This window comes from Barbus barbus (assembly GCF_936440315.1).
Source record: "Barbus barbus genome assembly, chromosome: 23".
In the NCBI taxonomy this organism is placed as follows: domain Eukaryota; kingdom Metazoa; phylum Chordata; class Actinopteri; order Cypriniformes; family Cyprinidae; genus Barbus; species Barbus barbus.
The window spans coordinates 10,697,458-10,715,626 of NC_136751.1; the positions used below are offsets into that span (position 1 = coordinate 10,697,458).

Genomic DNA, 18,169 nt, shown 5'->3' on the forward strand with positions numbered 1-18,169 from the left:
AGGGAAATATCAATGCCTTGAATTTTATGCGAGCAGCTGTTGGTAGCCAGTGCAAATTGACGAACAGAGATGTGCTCTTTTCGGCTCGATAAAGACTATCTAATCTTGCAGCCGCATTCTGGATTAGTTGAAGAGATTATATAGGCTATATATAGGCTGCAGTCTAGAACATCCGAAATTAAAATTTCCTATGAGAAACGGATTTATTGACACTTTGATAATTTATGATAGTATTTAGCTTACTTAGAATAAATAGGCTATATAGTCAAGAACATCCGATATTAAAGTTTCCTATGAGAAACGGATTTATTTACTCTGTGATCATTGATGATCCTACTTAGCCTACTTAGTCTAAATAGCAAATTATTAGTAGTAGTAGAAGTAGTAGTAGTAGTTCCTGATGTTAAAATGCATTTTATATTTATTTTAATAATTATAATATAAAAATGTGATATTCGCAACAAAGACAGGGTAATATTAAGGATTACGTTTCTCCTCAGTCTCCCGATTGTTTAAACATTTCACTGATGAAAGCCCCGTTACACACCGTTAAAAAAAGAATGTCAGACTCTAGTCCCAATTAGGCCTGATACAAGCGGACCATGAGATATTACAGCAGCCAACAGTTTATCCTTCTTCAGTTATTTGGCTTAGTAACTTTTTTACATATCAAATTAGTTCCATTACTGTTCAATTATTCCAGCAAACCAAATAAAACAGATATTAACAGGCTTCAAACCTCTAGAACCTCTAACTTTTTTTTTTTTTTTTTTTTTTGCCTCTAATGCGCCAATTAGCTTCTCTCCTTCTTTTCTAGAAGGCCACTGACAAGTTCACGCAAAGTAAATTAAAAAACCATCCGCGATGACTGTGTTGATTAAAGCAGCAAATCTGTGCCTCAAATCAATGAACGCAATCGAAGATGTGTGTGTTCCTATTCACATAAACAGCACTTCAACAAAAATATACGCGCCCACCTACGGAGAGAGTGAAAGTAATGGGCACTGAGCACCCTCTCCAAATCTAGACTGTTTTAATTACATGACATTCTGTATAAACGAAGCCATGCATGAAACAAACTGCCTAGACTCATCTATAGTGCATGTGAGTAAAAGTGAATATAATGGAGAAAATAATAACAATAACAACAACATAGATAGATAGATAGATAGATAGATAGATAGATAGATAGATAGATAGATAGATAGATAGATAGATAGATAGATAGATAGATAGATAGATAGATAGATAGATAGATAGATAGATAGATAGATAGATAGCAAGGTATGTAGTTATGTCACGGCTAAACATTGCATTCTCGTAAATTCATATACAGTATATTGTGAAAAGATATAAGTATCTTGTCAGAAATCTCAAAAAACCCTAATTCATTCTTTCTTTCTTTCTTTCTTTCTTTTAAAAATCAGAAAGAAATGCACTACAATGCATCTACAAAATACCGCTACAATGATTACTACAATAAGTAATATATGGTATAAGTGCAGTAATGGAGGTGTCACGCGAAAGTGAACTTGTGGACCTACAAGCAGCCAACCCTTGACTGATCCGTCAGAGTTCACCGCGAATTCAGAATTATCTCTCTGTTCCCAAACAAAAAAAATGCCGTCATATACTGGCAGTCAGCTCAAAAGATGTTTGTGTATGTACTGATCTATAACGGTCTAAGTATGTGCCCTTCTTTTAGAATAGATTAATTTTTTTCGCCATTTAGCCCCCCTGCTATTTAAGTCGTTTCCTCATTAATATAGGCTGAATAAATGAAACATTTCAATGCTTCATTACAAATGTGTAACGGTGGTTGGATCCATTAACTTTTTTTGTAGACAATTCATAATGCATATCCCAACTAGGCCTTTTTTTTTTTTTTTTTGTCATTAATGAGATCGAGTTACAATAAAGTAAAAGTAGACTATTATCTGAAACTAACAATGCTCAAACAGCTAGTGACGCCGGTGTTCTAATAATGAATTTAGCTAAACTTATGTTATGTCATGCTAACATAGGCGAACAATGTGGCTTTCCTCTTTCCAAGTGGCCGGGAGCGCAATTTATCAAATATTTTATTGGAAGACGTCATGGAAAATGTGAACATTGACTGAGACAGAAGAAATCTATCGACTGAGACGAATCAGTCTGTTATAATAATATAATAATAATAATTATTATTAATATTATTATTATAAAAATCAGGTTTTCAACAGTATATTTTAATCAACTCGGTTGTTTGAAGTGAGCGAGCAGAAAACCAAATGTTATTTGTTTGCACATCCAAAGGTGAATAATTGTACCATGCTTCAGGTCTCAAATCCATGAAACAGAGTCGTATTACGTATACATTTGAGGATGCATTATCTATTGATATTAAGATTTGAATAGTTAACGTGAGAGTGAACAGGGCACAGTAGTAAAGGGGTGAACAAATGAACTCATCAACCTCAATTAAAAGCGGAGAGCGAGCGCATTCTGGGTGGTCCATAGCGCTGATAAAAGAACGGGGCCCTTTTCAAGCCTTGAAAAAAATACCTCTATCAGTATGCATCCAAACCTTTAAGGGAACTGATAACAGAGATACACTCCTGAATGTTGATATTTCTTAGTAAAGCAAGTAAAAAGGTTTCTTCTAGATTAGCCCCCCCCCCCCCCCCCCCCCCCCATTAGTAACATTTGAAACTCCTATGTATATAGGCTGCACGCGTCTTCAACAGAAATGAACAGAATTCAACAGAAATTAATTCGTTATTATTGTTTGTCTTAACTTAATAAATAAATAAAGTCAAGCATGAGTGCTGTACAAAAATAAAAATAAAAACATATACACATTCCCGATTCAGATATTGGATCCGGAAGAGAGCAAATAAGAGAGAAAGAAAGAAAGAAAGAAAGAAAGAAAGAAAGAAAGAAAGAAAGAAAGAAAGAAAGAAAGAAAGAAAGAAATAAAGAAAGAAAGAAAGAAAGAAAGAAAGAAAGAAAGAAAGAAAGAAAGATAATTTCTGCAGGATACTGATATACATTTGCATACCCCATGACGTATTTATTTTACTATATTGTCCATAACGTTCACAATTAGGCAAATCAGTGTCAGTCGCAAAGCAAAAAAAAAAAAAAAAGGTGCAATATGTCAACTGACAAGGTTCGTGTGAACTTGCCTTCATGAAGCGATACAGCGGAATTTTGTAGTCTTCATCCGAGTTTCCATCAACGCAATGTTACCGAAAACTTCCATTCTTCCACAGCCCAGGATTCTTTACATTTCTATGTAAAACTCAGAATGCGGATGCGGCTTTCTATGTGAATTAGCTGCACTACCGAGGCTTTTGGCTTGATTTTTTATTTGAAAAGCTCAGAGAGAATGTTTATATTCTGTAGTATAAACATCTTGTCTGTTTTCCTGTCTATCTGGAAAAAAGCAACAATTTTCTACCGATTATGGGCTTTTTAAAGTGGTGTTATTTCTTAAAAAATAACTTACTGCATAACGCGATTTTGAAGCATCTGAACTTCCCTAAACCTCGCTCTTTTTATTTATTAATGTGAGAATGATGTAAAGTTCACAGTATTTAATGTACAAATTATATTAATGAATTAATCATTTGTATCCCATTGATATTATTAAAAAGCCCCAAAACGCGGTGATCATCCAGTAATGTTTCAATACTAAGTTGAATTTATTATTGGTTTAAAATCATTTTGTTTTGTGCAAAAAAAAAGTATCTATGCTAACGTGCACTGAATATGCTATTTTATTTACAATAAATAAGACTACAAACGCGCGTTGCTTAATAGTGAAATAGCTGTGTAGATGTCGGTGAAGCCCACCTCAGTAGAGCTGACAGTGGGAGGGACACTGGGCGGCCCCTGAGTGACTCTGACGTGCTCATGCTCAAGAGCCTGAGAGGGGCTGATGGAAACAGATAAGTAAAAGCTCAATTCCTAAAGAAAGAACAAGAGGACAGGATCTGAAGCCGAAAGAATCTCTTTTTCCTGCAGTATTCAGTTGTATGGTGGGTATCACAGGAGTAGTGCGCAATTCGGCCTAACCAGAGTGAAAGAGGGATAATTTCTGCAGTTCAATTGGTTATTAATATAAGTAGCGTAAATCGCAGTATTTTTGTTCGTGGATTTTGACTTGCGCGTGTGCGTAAAGAATGACTGCTGAAGTCCAGCAGCCCTCCGTGCAGACCCCTGCTCACAGTAGCCCCATGTCGGAGAAACCGCACGGACAGACGCCTGTGATGGAGACCTCCTCTTCCTCCTCCAGCACCAAAACAAAAAAGACGAACGCTGGAATCCGTCGTCCTGAAAAGCCCCCGTACTCTTACATCGCTCTCATTGTCATGGCCATCCAGAGCTCTCCAACCAAACGACTGACTCTGAGCGAAATTTACCAGTTCCTCCAGAGCCGCTTCCCGTTTTTCAGAGGTTCATATCAAGGCTGGAAAAACTCGGTGCGTCACAATCTGTCTCTGAACGAGTGCTTTATTAAGCTGCCCAAGGGTCTGGGCAGACCCGGGAAGGGTCACTACTGGACCATCGACCCGGCCAGCGAGTTCATGTTTGAGGAGGGATCTTTCCGCAGGAGGCCACGGGGATTCAGGCGCAAATGTCAGGCGCTCAAACCTTCCATGTACAGCATGATGAACGGGCTGGGATTCAATCACATACCCGAGTCCTATAACTTTCAGGGGGGCGGCGGGGGCCTGTCTTGTCTTCCAAACAGTTTACCTTTGGAGAGTGGGATTGGGACGATGAATGGACATTTGGCCAGCAATATGGAAGGAATGGGCTTGGCAGGACACTCCATGTCCCATCTATCAACGAATAGTGGACATTCCTACATGGGCAGTTGCACGGGATCCTCGGGGAGTGAATACACCCACCACGACAACTCTGCATCGCCGCTTCTTGCCAGCGGGGGAGTGATGGAGCCGCATGCCGTGTATTCTAGCACAGCCTCGGTCTGGCCTCCAGCGTCACCGGCCCCTCTAAACAACGGGGCGTCTTACATCAAACAGCAGCCGCTCTCTCCGTGCAACCCTGGAGCGAATCCACTGCAGCCCAGTTTACCCACACACTCTCTGGAACAGTCCTACCTGCACCAAAATGGCCACGGAACCACCGACCTTCAAGGTAAATGTTTTAAAGATAATTTGACCCAGGCTGACATGTTTGACAATAATAGTTTATCTCGTTGTTTTATAAGGTATTACTGAATCTTTTTTTAAATTATTTATTTATTTTTGAATAACACATCTGAAGCTAACAGACAACAGGCCAGCTAAAATTATGCAGCATAACGACATACATTTGTGCAATTATATCTTCCCCTTCAGTTAGTATGTGTTGGTCACATTTTTCATCAATGTTTATGCATTTTTTAGAGAAACGTAATGCACGGTAATGCAAAGTGTGATCATTTTCTTTAACAAAACAGATTTAAAATAAATAAATAAATAAAATAAAAATAATTTATACAATTTATACAACTCAATTGAAGAAGAGAAAAAAAAGTTTTCTTCTTTTTTACAGAAGAAAAAAAATGCAATACATTTCTTTAAACGTATGAATTTTTAAATAATATGAAATTAAAATAAAAACGCGTTAACAATGGTAAGGTGACGTGTTTATACACACACACACACACACACACATATACATATATATACTATTTGAAAATCTGGAATCTGAAGGAGCAATAAATAAATAAATACAAAAACTGAGAAAATCGCCTTTAATGTTGTCCAAATGAAGTTCTTAGCCATGCTATTATTAATCAAAGATTACATTTTGATATATTTACGGTAGGAAATTTACAAAATGTCTTCATGGAACATGATCTTTACTTAATATACTAATTCTTTTTGGCATAAAAGAAAAATCGATAATTTTGACCAATCCATACAATTTATTGTTGGCTATTGCAACAAATATACCCGTGCTACTTATGACTGGTTTTGTGGTCCAGGGTCACACACACACACGCACATACACACACATATACATACATATATATACATCACCTTACCTTGCCTATAGCCTACACAAACTAATATTTAATTTCTAATAGCTACTGGTATATTAAGTTGCACACACACACCCACCCCGGCTAGAAGATTTTAGGAGATGCAGAAATATTTTCCCGCTGAATGCACTTAATGTCACAGGCGAATGTTAATCTCCGAAACAGTTTCTTTATCATTACTATGCTACTACTACTACTGCTACTACTACTAATAATAATAATAATGATAATAATAAACACTGAAATACCATTAGACAACGTTTAGCATGCCAACCTAAACATTAAACATTACGGAACATTAAATGTATTCATAAAGAACTTAAATGATCAACTAAACTAAAGCAACATGTTAAACTAAGGGTGAATTCTATGTAGTTTTGTAACAATGCAGTTTAATTTTCTGTCCCCGCAGGTATACCGCGCTATCATTCCCAATCGCCCAGCATGTGTGACAGGAAAGAGTTTGTCTTCTCTTTTAACGCCATGACCTCTTCATCGATGCATTCACCGGGGAGTAGCTCGTTCTACCACCATCAGCAGGTCTCCTATCAGGACATCAAACCATGTGTGATGTGACAGCATTGTTGCATGCAACTACTCTATGCAACGACGAGAAACAGACCCAAATTAACCATGGAGTGGTCTGTAAATGGCTGTTTTGGAAAGGAACATGGAATACGGAATTAAGATTAGCCGTTAATTACTAATCAGAATTTGCCAATTGAAAGGCATTGTTAGAAAACTACAAACTCAATAGAGGAGCACTTTAGAAAGGCCGATTCGCTACTTTTAGAGATTTCAAAATGGAAAAAAAACTACAGCTCTGCGAATAAGGCCTGTGACAAAATAAAATCAAAAGCATCTCGTTTCCAACAGCTTGATACTAACACTGCTGGCGGACGACAACCACACTCGGAGATAAGATGCGTGAAACGCTCCAATGTTGATACAGGCTTATTGTTCTTAAAGTCGAGTTTGAAACGTTTGTAAGAATTTTTTTCCACAATAATTTTCATTTCGCTTTAAAAGGTGAAAACCGTAACGAAATGAAGGCACTTTTAAACCTAAAGCGCAACTTATTTATTCTTTTCAAATGTTTAATGTTTGGCTACAGTTATAGCCACAGTATTGACCGCTTTATTGGCAATATTTGCCCAATGTAACATTAAGATTAAATATAAGCACTGTTAGTTATTTCGATTTTTTTAAGTGGTATACATATCTACATTGACACGTCTTATTTCTCAAGCACTGTATAAACTGTACATGGTGTAGAAAATAACTTTTAGTAGGGGTTTTCCCCCTGTTTCAATTACTTTAAACATTAGTTGATGTAATACTTCAGTTCTATTGAAAATTAAAAGAATAAAAATTAAGTTTTCTATACCTGTTCAAATGATTTTTTATTTTAATTTTTTCTAAACGATATATTGTTTATGTTTTGTGGATTTGATTTTTTTCTATATTGAATCCTATAGATCTGTGGACTGAATATGGATTTGATGAACATTATTCATCAAACCAGTAATTAATTTTATTGATTGTAGAGTTGAATGACATATAGGCCATAATTCAGAATTCATAATGCAGAATGTAAATAGGGCAAACTACAATAACACAATAATACTGTTTTTCGTTGTTGTTTCTTTGTTTTGTTTTTGTACATTCTTCATGATTGATTTAAGTCCTGGAGAGAGGTTGACCGCTTACAGCTAAAATATTTATTGATGAGACGTTAAACCGAGGTCCTGACTCTCTGTGGTCATAAACTTTTTTATGTTTATGCCCATTTATTGTAATACAGTCATCTAATGCTTGCTAGATAGATAGATAGATAGATAGATAGATAGATAGATAGATAGATAGATAGATAGATAGATAGATAGATAGATAGATAGATAGATAGATAGATAGATAGATAGATAGATAGATAGATAATATTTTATATAGAAATACTGATGTTATATTAATACTCCCAAGCAATAAAATTATTTTTGCTCTACTCAATTTCCAGAAACATGACCTCAAAGCCAGTGTAATAAATTTACTAGGAATAGTTCACCTCAAAAATTTAAATGTTTCATCATTTTCTCACCCTCATGTCGTTCTAAACCTGCATAAATTTTTTCAAGATATTTTGAATAATGCTGTTCCTTTAAGCTTTACTTTTAGTCACTTTTTTTTTTACGTTTTGTGACATAATATTTTGGTAACTATTGTCTTGTATAATATATTTAAACATCATCAATATAAAAATCATTATGGAATTGTTTGGATAGTATTAATAATACAGGATAACTCCTAGTTACTCTCTGTTTCTTTAGGTTTAGCAAAGAACCCTTCTCTTGTCAAAAGTGTATCAGTTTATTTTGTTTCTGGGTTCTATAAGAATAGAAGTTATTTTTGGAAAAGGTTTTTCCAAACTTCAAAATCTCTCTCTCTCTCTCTCTCTCTCTCTCTCTCTCTCTCTCTCTCTCTCTCTCTCTCTCTCTCTCTCTCCACACACACACACATATAATTCCTTATTTGAGCCAGATATAACTCATAAAAATAATTCGAATTATATATATATTATATATATATATATATATATATATAGTATACCATTAGGCAACGTTTATATACAATAAATATATAATTCGAGGTTTTATTTTTGTGAGTTATATCCGGCTAAAATGAGGAAACAAACGGTTAAAACAAATAATATTTTATTTCAAATCTGGAAATCTTACAGGGGCCCTCAAGCGAACACAATGTTGAACCCTGCACGAGCGCACACACGCAATCTACTATTAGTGCGTGGCCGTGACCATGAGCTGAACTCGCAAAGATTTCTGTGGATGTTTACATGATCTCAGGGACCACACATGAGCAGATCGAGCTGTCATACTTTTTATTCAGTGAATGTTTCTCAGGGCAAGTGTATAATTGACACACAACTTAAAAATGTGACAACAAAAATTATTAACAGAATCATCCATTCTTTTATTAATCAATCACTGACTACTAAATATAACACACTTCACCTACTGTATGTTGCTACGCTGGATGGAACCTCGATCAAACAGCCTGAGTTACGTCTCGCCATTTCATAAGCCTCGTATAAAAAGTGTAAAAAGTGGTAATTTTGCATTAAAGAGCCAGGCTATGTCTACCTGATTTAACACATAAAAAATGACTTTTGTTTATATAAATTATTGTATTTTGGTTGATTCAGCGATTCAAATAACATACTGTATATTTTGTAAACCCGTCAAACGCATAGCGCGACAACAGCTGCAACAAGCTCACTATAGATCAATAGCGCTGCTGTAGTGGACCGCACGGAAACTTTGTTAGCGAAGTCGCGTCATGTTTCAGCCCTGGTCTGGTCTGGTCCGGACCGTTTGGCTAGAGGTGAAACTTCCATGGTGGAGCCGGCATGTCGTTTTCATTGAGTGTAGATATCCGGTGAATGCTGCGTTTGTAGACGGCTAGCGTTCCAAGCAGACGTTAACTGCATTTAAACTAACTAACTAAATAAATGAATAAATAATATAAATACAAATGTGAGACTACAGACGTGTTCCTATTTATACAATAATAATTTGATAGGAAGTGTAACACATACCTGAATTTCATTCAGGAAGTTTCCCATCAGTCAAGTTTTCTCTCAGAACTGAACACAAAGTGACTGCTGGCAAATGCATCCAGTTTTCACCGGTTTGGCACAAATTACCCAACATTGGGTTACACTGAGGTATGTGATGGGGTTTATCATTTGTACTTACAGTAAAAATGGCCCAGCAGATGAGTTACAGAAAGACTACCTATCACCTGGGTAAATATATAAAAAATTACCCAACAGGGTAAACCCAGCATTTGGGTAAAAAAACAAAAAAAAGAAAGAAAGAAAGAAATAACCCAGCATTTTAGAGTGTTAAATAACAAATGACAATATTAATTAACCTCAAAACTGTTTCAGCTGACTAAAATTTCAGTAATGGGAAGAAATGACAAAATTATAAATAAATAAACAAACATTGTTGCCATTCATCAAAAGTGTTAAGATTACATTTTGTGCATATATTATATTTATGGGCTTGTATATCAGCCTTTATTCCATGGTCTGTCTGAATACTGGATTCTGATTGGCTGGCAGGTATGCAGTAAAACCATTTAATGCAGGGGTAGTTCCAAGTTAGTTTAATATTGATGCGCTGCTTTAATTGATGCACACGACTTAAAACCACAAATTAATTCCTTCATTGAAAAACACTCATTAAAACAATTAGAGAAAGAGAGAGAGAGAATTAGAATTTTAAATACACCTTTATTAAAACAATAAGGTTTCACAATATTACAAACTCACAAAACAAAAATAAAAATATGAAATACTACTAATAAAAATATTTCAAAAAGCAAGCTACTCTCTGTAACAAATTTGTTGACAACTTGACTTAGTCAAGTCATCTTGGTGCATTGACTCAGTTAAGTTTAGCAAACATTAGGAGTTAAGTTCACTCAACTTATTTGTTGAACTAATTTGCATTAAATTGAGCGGACACACTGTATCAATTAATGAGCATTTAAAATTTTGAGTTAAGTCAACTGAAAAATGTTTTCACAACCATGAACTAAGTCTAATTCACTTAAAATAGTATTTTTTCCTAATAACTTAACTATTTGAGTTTACTGGACTTCATTGCTTTGACAAGAAATTCTAGATGTCTATCTGGAAACAGATTTTTTATGAAATCAACTGCAAAATTGAAAGTCTCAGCATTTATTTTTAAACAGATACATTGCATCCAAAAACACAAACACAATTCACTTGCAAGATATAAAACACTACACAAGTAAAACCTTCAGATATACACAGCTCACACAAACATGTACAAAGGAAGCAGTTCAAGGTAACAACAAACCAGTCAGTTTGAAAAAATATTAAAGAATACCAATGTTCCACTTAAAACAACGAGATAAAACAACAATGTTCTTACACTTTGAAGGTGCCATACAATATTTGATACAATATTTGTATCAATATTATGATACAATATTTGTATTGATACATTGATACAATATTTTAAATTGTTCTCTGACATCTAAATAGAAGGTATTAGGTAAGGGCAAAAATTCTCCAGAAACGGTTTTACATGTCCATTTAAAACCCTATGATTTCTCCCTAGAATTAAATGGTTTGTTATTACCTTATTTGGAAGGGTCATGAATAATAATGTTGAGCTCTGCTCTGATTGGCTGTTTCACAGTGAGGCTCAATGTTGAGCTCTGATCTGATTGGCTGATTGAAACTGCTTTCAACTGCTTTTTTTTTACATTTTACAAGGTCAGATGCTTGTCAATGGTGCTCAGGATCTGTAAATCATTCGCCATCATCCTCAGTCATCTCTCCTTACTCTGTTTACAGAGTCATAAGTGAAATCTTATGTACTGTAATGTACAAGGCAACCGTTCCATCCCTGCACTTCACATCCATTGCACAGCCTGGAACGAATTTCACAGCCATAAATGTGAAATGAATAACATTTATTTCAATTATTATCTGCCATTTTCGCTGTTGCACTCGCTTGTTTCTTCACAATACCTGCAGAACTTCTGATGGTTCGGCTGGTGAGATCTAGAACAAGCAAATGTTGGGGGCGTAACTATTAGTGATCCCAACTGTAACGTCACAGTCGGTGTTATGTTCTGATTCGCTTATTTTTCAGCTGTCTTTTGCATCCACGATATTTACATGAGGAAACAATGGTGTTTGAGGCTCATGGTAGGGTTGGGCTGATAGACAGTGCCATTGTCCATAGCTGATGGCTGACAGACATCACGATGTTGAGCCGACATCGTGATTCCTTCCCCCCCACCCCCTCTTCCGCAATCCGCCACATCCCAATACCATGTTCAGAAATGAACTATACGGTACTACGGAACCCCTAAAGGGAATAAATAGTGTACGAAATGGGAGGATAAAAAATATATATATATATATATATATATATATATATATATATATATATATATATATAGATTTCAATACTTTCTCTCACAATTAAATCATTGGGTAATTATACTGTATATAAATTGCGGGCATCAGGGACCCGCTACTAATATGCAGGACATTGAAACCGCTTTCGAATGTGCACTCTCATTTCACTTTCGAGATTCTCGATCACACAGACTCTATACTACAGAGCGGCAGTACTTACCACACATTTCACAAGATTAGATATTTGTCAGTGGTGCTCAGTATCTGCAAATCATTCGCCATTGTCCTGTCAGTTATCTCTCCTTACTCTGTGTATGTGGTAAGTGTGGTAAGTAACTTTCATGTGCTGTAACGTAACGGGCAACCGCTAGCTAGTGGCTAATGTCTCTTTAAGTGGCTCCTTAGAACGAGTTATTTGTTTTCCGTGCTTTTCTGCATACGGATTCACGCTTTGGGCACACCCCTAACCCCACCCCCCAATGTCATCGTCCATCACGATGTTTCATTGTAGACATCGTCCGATGCCAATTTGGTAGACGTCGCCCAACCCTAGCTCACGGTATGTCATTTCCATGTACAGAACTGTTATTATTCCACTATGCCAAGGTAAATACAGTTTTCCATTCTATGGCACCTTTAAAACCAGTCCATCGATTAAACAGTAGCAAGAAGGAAAACATTTTTTTGTTTGTTTGTTTGTTTTTCTGTCTTATCACAGCCACTTGCTCTTCAAAATGAACTCTTTCGGTGCAACAGTCTGACCCGACTCCAATAAACAGGCGCTGTATCACTTCAAATGTGAAATGATACAGCGTTTAATGCTTACAGTGCTTAATGTGTACACCAGGCCCATCAGGTTCAGAAAAGCATTTGTTGATGTAACTCAGGTGACTCATTACCACTTCTTCCTCAATCATCAGGGAAACGTCATTGTAGAACGTTGGGAGAGGTCCACATCCCCTAGGATTCCAATCACCACACCCTTGATCACATCATCTTCACAGTCACTGGGCTTTATAGAATGTAAACAAAACAAGGTACTATTGCTTAAAATCAATTACATAAATGTGACCATGGAATACAAAACATCAAACACAAATACAAAACAATACATCAATTTTTCAAAAAAGAGATTTATACATCATCTGAAACCTGAATAAATAAGCTTTCCATTGATGTATGCTTTGTGAGGATCGGACAATATTTGCCTGAGATACAACTATTTGAAAATCTGGAATCTGAGGGTGCAACAAATTCAAAATATTGAGAAAATTGCCTTTAAAGCTGTCCAAATGAAGTTCTTAGCAATGCATATTACATGGTACCAGCTTTATTCATCCAATCCTTTGTTTTTCTTTATTCGTTTCTCCTTTCTCCCCCTCACTCTGCTTTTTAGAAAAAAATAAATACACAAAAATATTAATTTCAAATTGCACATTTACACTTGTATAGTTTTGTTGTAAATAAATCACCAGTGATGTGGTGCAACAACAGTTGTTTGTTACCTTTTCAGCACCAAAATAAGATTTAATAGTGGATGTAACACGCTCATGCCACTTAAGTCAGGCGTGTCGAAACCTGCTCCAACACACCTGCCTGGAAGTTTGTAGTGATCCTGAACACCTTGATTAGCTGGTTTATGTGTGTTTAATTGGGGTTGAAGCTAAACTCTGCAGGATCCTGCCTCCCCAGAAGCAGGATTGGGCACCCCTGCCTTAAATTCATTGGGTTGTAACAACACTTTAAAGCAGAGGTCTTCAACCCTGTTCCTGGGGACCCACTATCCTGAAGAGTTTAGCTACAACCCTAATCAAACACACCTGAAGTTCAAGTTCAAGTTTATTTGTATAGCGCTTTTTACGATACAAATCATTGCAAAGCAGCTCTACAGGAAATTAAGTTTCCACAATATATTTATATATTGCAGAACCGTAATATATTTAAATTATGGCAAAATTTGGTAATTCTGTATGTTGTCTGAGCGTTGGCATCCTCTGAGGTCCTCTGAGGGGTTGGCATTATCTTTTCTCAGGTGTTCGGTCATCTCAGATCATTTAAGGGTTGAATCCAGACTGAAGCTTCTGTAATTCCTAGTTACCGCGGGCTTTTAATCCCGTGGCAGAAACAGAGAAACAAATAGAGACATAATTAGCGTAGCTGCTGTTCCATCTAAGCAAAAATTATTTGTTCAACCCAAGCTGAAGAATAATAATAATGTACATTGGTAACACTTTATAATAACGTCCAGTTATAAGTAATTTATAAGTGATTAGTTAATGATTAACTAATTGTTTACAAAACATTCATAAGCAATTAATAAGTGATATGCTAACAATTTGTGTATGTTTTGTTAATTCATTTAAAAGTCATTTACAAGTAATTAGCTAATGATGAACTAATCATTTACAAAACATGACTATGCATTCATAGATGATTAATAATTGATATGTTAATATTTTTATCTATGTTTTGTAGAATAAGTTTTGAATCATTTACAAGTGATTAGATGATGATGAACTAATCATTTACAAAACATAAGTATACATTCACAAATGATTAAGTATATGCTAATAATTTATAAATCTGTCATAAGTTATCTTTAAATATAGCATCATGAAATAATCAAACAGATCCTTAATGGTTAATAGTTAATAGTTAATAGTTAATATATTATTAATCACTTATAGATCATTGAAATGTCAACATTGTACTATTATCTCAATAAACATTATAAATCATTTACAAAGCTTTCTGCATCCCCTAATCTAAAGTGTAAACTACTCATCAGTTGTAAATGTTTTACAAACTTTATGGTTTCCAGTCGTGTGTGCGTAAATATATATATATATATATATATATATTCACAAACAACCTGTAACCTGGAAGGTTTGTAAAACATTTACAACTGATGAGTAGTTTACACTTTAGATTAGGGGATGCAGAAAGCTTTGTAAATGATTTATAATGTTTATTGAGATAATAGTACAATGTTGACATTTCAATGATTTATAAGTGATTAATAATATATTAACTAGTAACTATTAACCATTAAGGATGTGTTTAATTATTTCATGATGCTATTTATAAAGATAACTTATGACAGATTTATAAATCGTTAGCATATTACTTAATCATTTGTGAATGTATAGTTATGTTTTGTAAATGATTAGTTCATCATTAGCTAATTACTTGTAACTGACTTTTAAATGAATTAACAAAACATACACAAATTGTTAGCATATCACTTATTAATCGCTTATGAATGTTTTGTAAATGATTAATCATTAACTAATCACTTATAAATGACTTATAACTGGACGTTCTTATAAAGTGTTACCGTACATTTGATCAGATATGACTGCGGTACAAGATTATAAAATGCATTATGTGAATTTTTGGTTAAAGAGATGTGTCTTTAATCTAGATTTAAACAGATAGAGTGTGTCTGAACCCCGAACGTTATCAGGAAGGCTATTCCAGAGTTTGGGAGCCAGATGTGAAAAAGATCCTCCTTTAGTGGACTTTGCTATCCTAGGTACTACCAACAGTCCAGAGTTTTGCGACCTTAGGGAGCGGGTTGGATTATAGCGTGGTAGAAGACGAGTTAGGTACGCAGAAGCTAAACCATTTAGGGCCTTATAGGCAAGTAATAATATTTTGTAAATGATACGGAACTTAATAGGTAGCCAGTGCAGAGACTGTAAAATTGGGGTAATATGATCATATTTTCTTGACCTGGTAAGAACTCTAGCTGCTGCATTTTGGATCTGTAGCTTGTTTATTGAAGATGCAGGACAACCAGCTAGCAGTGCATTACAATAGTCCAGTCTAGAGGTCATGAATGCATGAACTAGCTTTTCTGCATCAGAAACAGGTAGCATGTTTCGAAGCTTGGCAATGTTTCTAAGATGGAAGAATGCTGTTTTTGTAACATGGGAAATATGATTTTCAAAGGACAAGTTGCTGTCTAATATAAGACCCAGATTTTTGACTTTAGAGGACGTAACAGTGCATCCGTCTAGTTGCAAATTGTAATCCAAGAGTGATTCTGTGTACTGTTTTTTGGTCCAATAATAATATCACTGTCTTATCTGAATTTAATAGGAAGAAATTATTGGTCATCCAATCTTTTACATTTTTTACACAATCTATTAGCTTAGATAGTTTAGAAGTTTCATCTGGTCTTGTTGAGATATATAGTTGAGTATCATAGGTATGGCAGGTCCTCCCTCTGACTGAGATGGATTTCAATACTGGTGCAGGTGCAGGACTGTAAACAGCAAAAACAAAAATTTGTTTAAAGAAAAAAAGAGTGGAAAAAGTTAATTACTCTGTGCAACGATGAATGTATAAACTTTGATCATGAAATGTACTTTAAAGGTGTTACAAAGGTAGCGCAAAGGCTCCCTCTAGTGGCCATTGACGGACGCACCGAAAATGATCAAGCACGTGGGATGCGCATGTGATATGTAGAAGCACTCCACAAGTGGACAGTTCCAGAGATTGCAATACACTGAGGGTGGTGATTATAAAGAACTGTGTGTGTCCATTGGAGAAAACCACACAACATATACCAAGAGTGTAACCCCCTCTGCTGCAACTACTATACTGTCTAATGTATGTCTGTGCTGCTGAAGAAAACTCAGTAAACGGTTCAAATTGATTCCTGCCTCCTGTCCTACGTTCTGACCGACGTTCCAGGGCGAGAACTATAGCCTACTAAGAGCCTGCGGTCCTTTCTATGAAACATTTTGGTCCTTCGAGCCGGATCTCAGGGCTTACCCTGGTTAAGGATGGCTACTTCTAAAGACAAGAGTGAAGACCTTTCAGAATCTGTTTGGCCAAAACGGCAAATCCGATTGCCAACCTATCTGTCAGACTACCAAGTGAATGTAGCTGGCCACAGAGAACTGACTTCCTCCCATGTAGGAAATATGGCAGCACAGACTACAGTTAGAACCGAAGAGGAGGGCAATACCGAGAGTGATGGAACTGCTAAGAGGAGGCCTTCAGTGGATTTAGCATCTGTCATGTCTGAAAGTCGGTACGCTGCAAGAGATGAGTGGGGAGCCTTTTATACTGAATTAGAGGACATTCAAGCTCAGCTTGGCCAAGACACCCAACTCATAAGGAGTTTACGTGACAGAGTGCGCCAGCATGTACTATCTAAATGCTGTGTATTGGAGGAGGCCGACACTCGCCCGTTCCTGCAAGTCTCTTCACCTGCAACAAGGCAGTCACTTTCCAACTCTGCTCATCCATCCTCACCGGCCTCCATCTCTGCGTCATCCCAGGTCTCGCCACTTCGGTCCCAAGTCTTAGCTGTGTCCTCAGACGAGCCCCATTCAGTTCCACCCTTAACACCCCAGAGAATTCGAACTACAGTGCAGGTAATCCCACCTCCTGTATGTCATGATACTCCTTACAGAGCTAGAGTAGAGTGTAAATTCCCAATCAGCTATGTTACTTCCATCAGTCGTTCGAATCCAGTGCAACTAGCTGCAAAGAAATCTGTAGCACAGCCCTATTATGGACAAGAAGCTCCGGCGCTTGTGAATTCAGTCCAGAATCACCAATCCATGCCTCTCAGATGGGATATCAGGCCTAATCCCGTGCTACAAGATAGACAGGGTCAGTTCAGTCCACTACATCCTTACCACCCCTGCCCTCCAACCCAAGCTCCGTATTCTTTACCTCACTCGGCACACTGGCTGGCTGTTCTTCCACAACAACAGCATCAATCCATGTATGCTCCTCGATCAGCGCAACGGACTGAACCGTGGCTTACATACCCTGAGATGCCATACAGTCAGCCGCAACCATCTTCTTACGAGATCTTTCCTACACCGATGCCAGTCCAGGAGAAAGTCTATTTAGGCCCTAAACCACGGATCCCCATGTTGATTCATCGAGACCCTGCAGAATTCGCCAGGCTGAAGATGTCATTGCAAAATTTGCTGCCAGCTGATGCCACCGAGCTCTTTAAATACCAAATATTGGTGGACCGTCTTAAATTAGAGGAAGCCTCCCTCATCGCTGACTCTTACTTGAGCTCTTCCACCCCTTACTCTGACACAATGGCAGCCTTAAACGAGAGGTTCGGTCAGCCACATCAGTTGGCCCTCAAAAGAATTGCCCAAGTCATG

At 36.6% G+C, this 18,169-nt stretch overlaps 1 protein-coding gene across 1 annotated transcript; it reads left to right on the top strand.

Moving 5' to 3' along the window:
- The first annotated feature begins 3,911 nt into the window (after positions 1–3,911).
- LOC306842769 (forkhead box protein F1) lies at positions 3,912–7,671 on the top strand. Its single transcript, XM_079373830.1, has 2 exons — positions 3,912–5,148; positions 6,453–7,671. Exons 1-2 carry the CDS (start codon positions 4,167–4,169, stop codon positions 6,614–6,616), a joined length of 1,146 nt encoding a protein of 381 aa, XP_079229956.1. The 5' UTR covers positions 3,912–4,166; the 3' UTR covers positions 6,617–7,671.
- Positions 7,672–18,169: the final 10,498 nt, after the last annotated feature.